Source organism: Branchiostoma lanceolatum, chromosome 4 (assembly GCF_035083965.1).
Source record: "Branchiostoma lanceolatum isolate klBraLanc5 chromosome 4, klBraLanc5.hap2, whole genome shotgun sequence".
Taxonomy (NCBI): domain Eukaryota; kingdom Metazoa; phylum Chordata; class Leptocardii; order Amphioxiformes; family Branchiostomatidae; genus Branchiostoma; species Branchiostoma lanceolatum.
In genome coordinates, this window is record NC_089725.1 from 2,385,902 (window position 1) to 2,388,474 (window position 2,573).

Here is a 2,573-nt window from a genome sequence, read left to right on the forward strand (position 1 = left end):
AAAAAAAAATCGCCGTTTCAACAGGCACACTTGCGGTGGTAGACTGGCGCTAGGACGACACTGGACCGGCGCTTGGATGGTACGATGGCGTTTGTGCACGGCACGGCGGCGTTAGCCATTCGTACGCTGCCGCCGCAGTGCCTCAGCCCAGTGAGAGGGGGGTGTGAGTGTGTGTGAGTGTGTGTGAATGGTTGGGTGGTTGGTTGGTTGGTTGGTTGGTTGCTTGCTTGGTTGCTTGGTTGCTTGGTTGCTTGGTTGGTTGGTTGGTTGGTTGGTTGGTTGGTTGGTTGGTTGGTTGGTTGGTTGGTTGGTTGGGTGGGTGGGTGGGTGGGTGGTTGAACCATGGGACCTGTGCCTACAAACCGTGATCCTACAAACCATGTCATCCATTTCGGCTGCCTTCCTTTTCCAGATGGTATACCATACGTTATAATAAGAATATGTGAATAACCTTAAAATACAAAGAAGATGAACAAAAATCGGAAAAAAATGGTACTATGTAATGAGGTTGAAACATAATGCATCTTAAAAATCACTACTATCAAAGTCGACATTTGAAATCTAAAATTTAAGGTTACTGAAATATTCTGATTATAACGTATCATCCATTTGATATATAGATTTTTTTTAAAGATTTTTTAGATTTATTGAAATTGTAAAACGATACAATACACGTGGGCCACAGGCAGCTGTTGCTGGTGTCGTGGCCCACACACAAGACAATACAAAGCACATAGACTACAAATAAATAAACAGTGGTAAATACAATCTAAAAAGCAGCGTAATAAATATAAATATACCTAACTATCACTTCGTATTGCTACAAACACTGGTCCATGCGGCGTCTGGCCGCCAGGATGTTATCAAGTCTGGGGCCGTTTCTTCTTCGTGCCTGATGCCTCGGCTGAGTCAGAAGGTGAGCCTTGCACGAGTTCTTAAAAGTGCTCAGACTGGGCGCTTCCTTCACTACCTGAGGCAACTGGTTCCAGAGTCTGGATGCGTGGGGTATGAAACTTGACTTGTAGATCTGGGTCCTGCAGCGAGGCAAGTGGAGGTGCCCAGAGTTACGGAGCTGTACATGCGTTCGTTCCCCTCGTGTGACAGGTGTCAGCGGTTGTAGGTGGGGTGGGACTAGACCTTTCACCAGCTTGTACATAAGAATCAAGGAGTGAAAGTGTCGTCTGGTAGATAGAGAGTCCCATTCGAGCTCCTGCAAGACAATGCTGGAGGGTGTACGTCTCGGGGCTCCAGTGATAAGGCAGCCTGCTTGGTACTGAACTCTCTCCAGTATCTTGCTTGCAGAACAAGGTAGGTCCCCAAACAGTACCGCGGCATATTCGAGTTTGGGTCTAACCATTGTGTTGTACGCCACCTCAAGAGCCTCCCGGGATAGCTTGTCGCGGAGTTTCCACAGAAATCCCAGGGTTCTCCTGGCCTTGTTGGATGTGGTCTGGACGTGTTCGGTCCAGCGTAAGGTCTGGTGGATGGTGGCACCTAGGTGGGTATAGAAGGGCACTTCTTCAACAATCTGTCCTGCGATATAGATAGGGGGGAGCTGTACTCTGCTGCGAGGGGACTTGATGCAGAGGACCTTGCATTTATCCGGATGTAACTGAAGTCCCCAGTCGAGGAACCAAGTGGACACGAGCTGAAGGTCGGTGTTTGTTGTGCTGGCCACCACCTGGGCAGTAGGTCCAGAATTGGAGAGCGACGTGTCGTCCGCGAAGCAGTTGATGTTGGAGGAGCAGGGCAGTTCTTTTATGTCGTTGATGAACACAAGGAACAGCCTTTGTCTTGCGAACAGGACATCTTAGCTTCCAAAGCCGGCCGGAAGTTTTTTTTCTTTCTTTTTAAACATCTATTCTTTGTACTAGTTGATACGCGCACAGTTTATTTCCAGGAGAGGGCGTCAAAACTAAATTGCTGGGCCTTTTTTGGTTAATTGATGGGTGGAGAGAGGAAAGTCGTGTAAAGTGTCTTTCCGAAGGACACAACGTCTAGTTAGAATTTGCCGGAAATCGGCAAACCTCTCTAATTCGCGTTCCCTAGCCTGGATACTCGACCATTCGACGCCACGGTTAAGGGTAGAATTAGGACAGCTGGCGTTATACAGAGGCAGCTGGTCACCAAACAACATTGTTACTGGATCACCACATTATATACATGTATGTTTTCCCATTGGGCAATTTAGCGGCTTGCAATGACGTGGTTGCCATACGGTTCCAGGAAATCAAATGATGTGCAACAATGTTGGAGGGTAGGCCTTAACGTGGGATTATCGTGTCTCTGACGTCAACACATGCAGGTGATACGTGTGATCTGCCCGCCAGCATTCAATCATGAAATGTCACCGATCCTCAAGGGAGGTGGGGGAATTAAAAGAGCTCCAGATATTCCCAACGGCCTCTTTGTGGCTCATATGCTTGCCAAAAGGCGGGGCAAGGTGTGGACTCCCTTTCATTCATGTTTACAAGGTATAGTCTGGCATCGTTCTCGCCGGCTCTTCAGGCGTAGCTAAGCGCCTATGAGTGAATTGTTAGAACATGATCATTTCCCCCGGCCGGTGGCAATTT

At 48.1% G+C, this 2,573-nt stretch overlaps 1 protein-coding gene across 1 annotated transcript; it reads right to left on the reverse strand.

The window, feature by feature from the left end:
- Positions 1–820: 820 nt before the first annotated feature.
- Positions 821–2,137, reverse strand: LOC136434113 (uncharacterized). Its single transcript, XM_066426877.1, has 2 exons — positions 2,028–2,137; positions 821–1,787 (listed from the first exon to the last, which is right to left on the reverse strand). Exons 1-2 carry the CDS (start codon positions 2,135–2,137, stop codon positions 821–823), a joined length of 1,077 nt encoding a protein of 358 aa, XP_066282974.1.
- Positions 2,138–2,573: the final 436 nt, after the last annotated feature.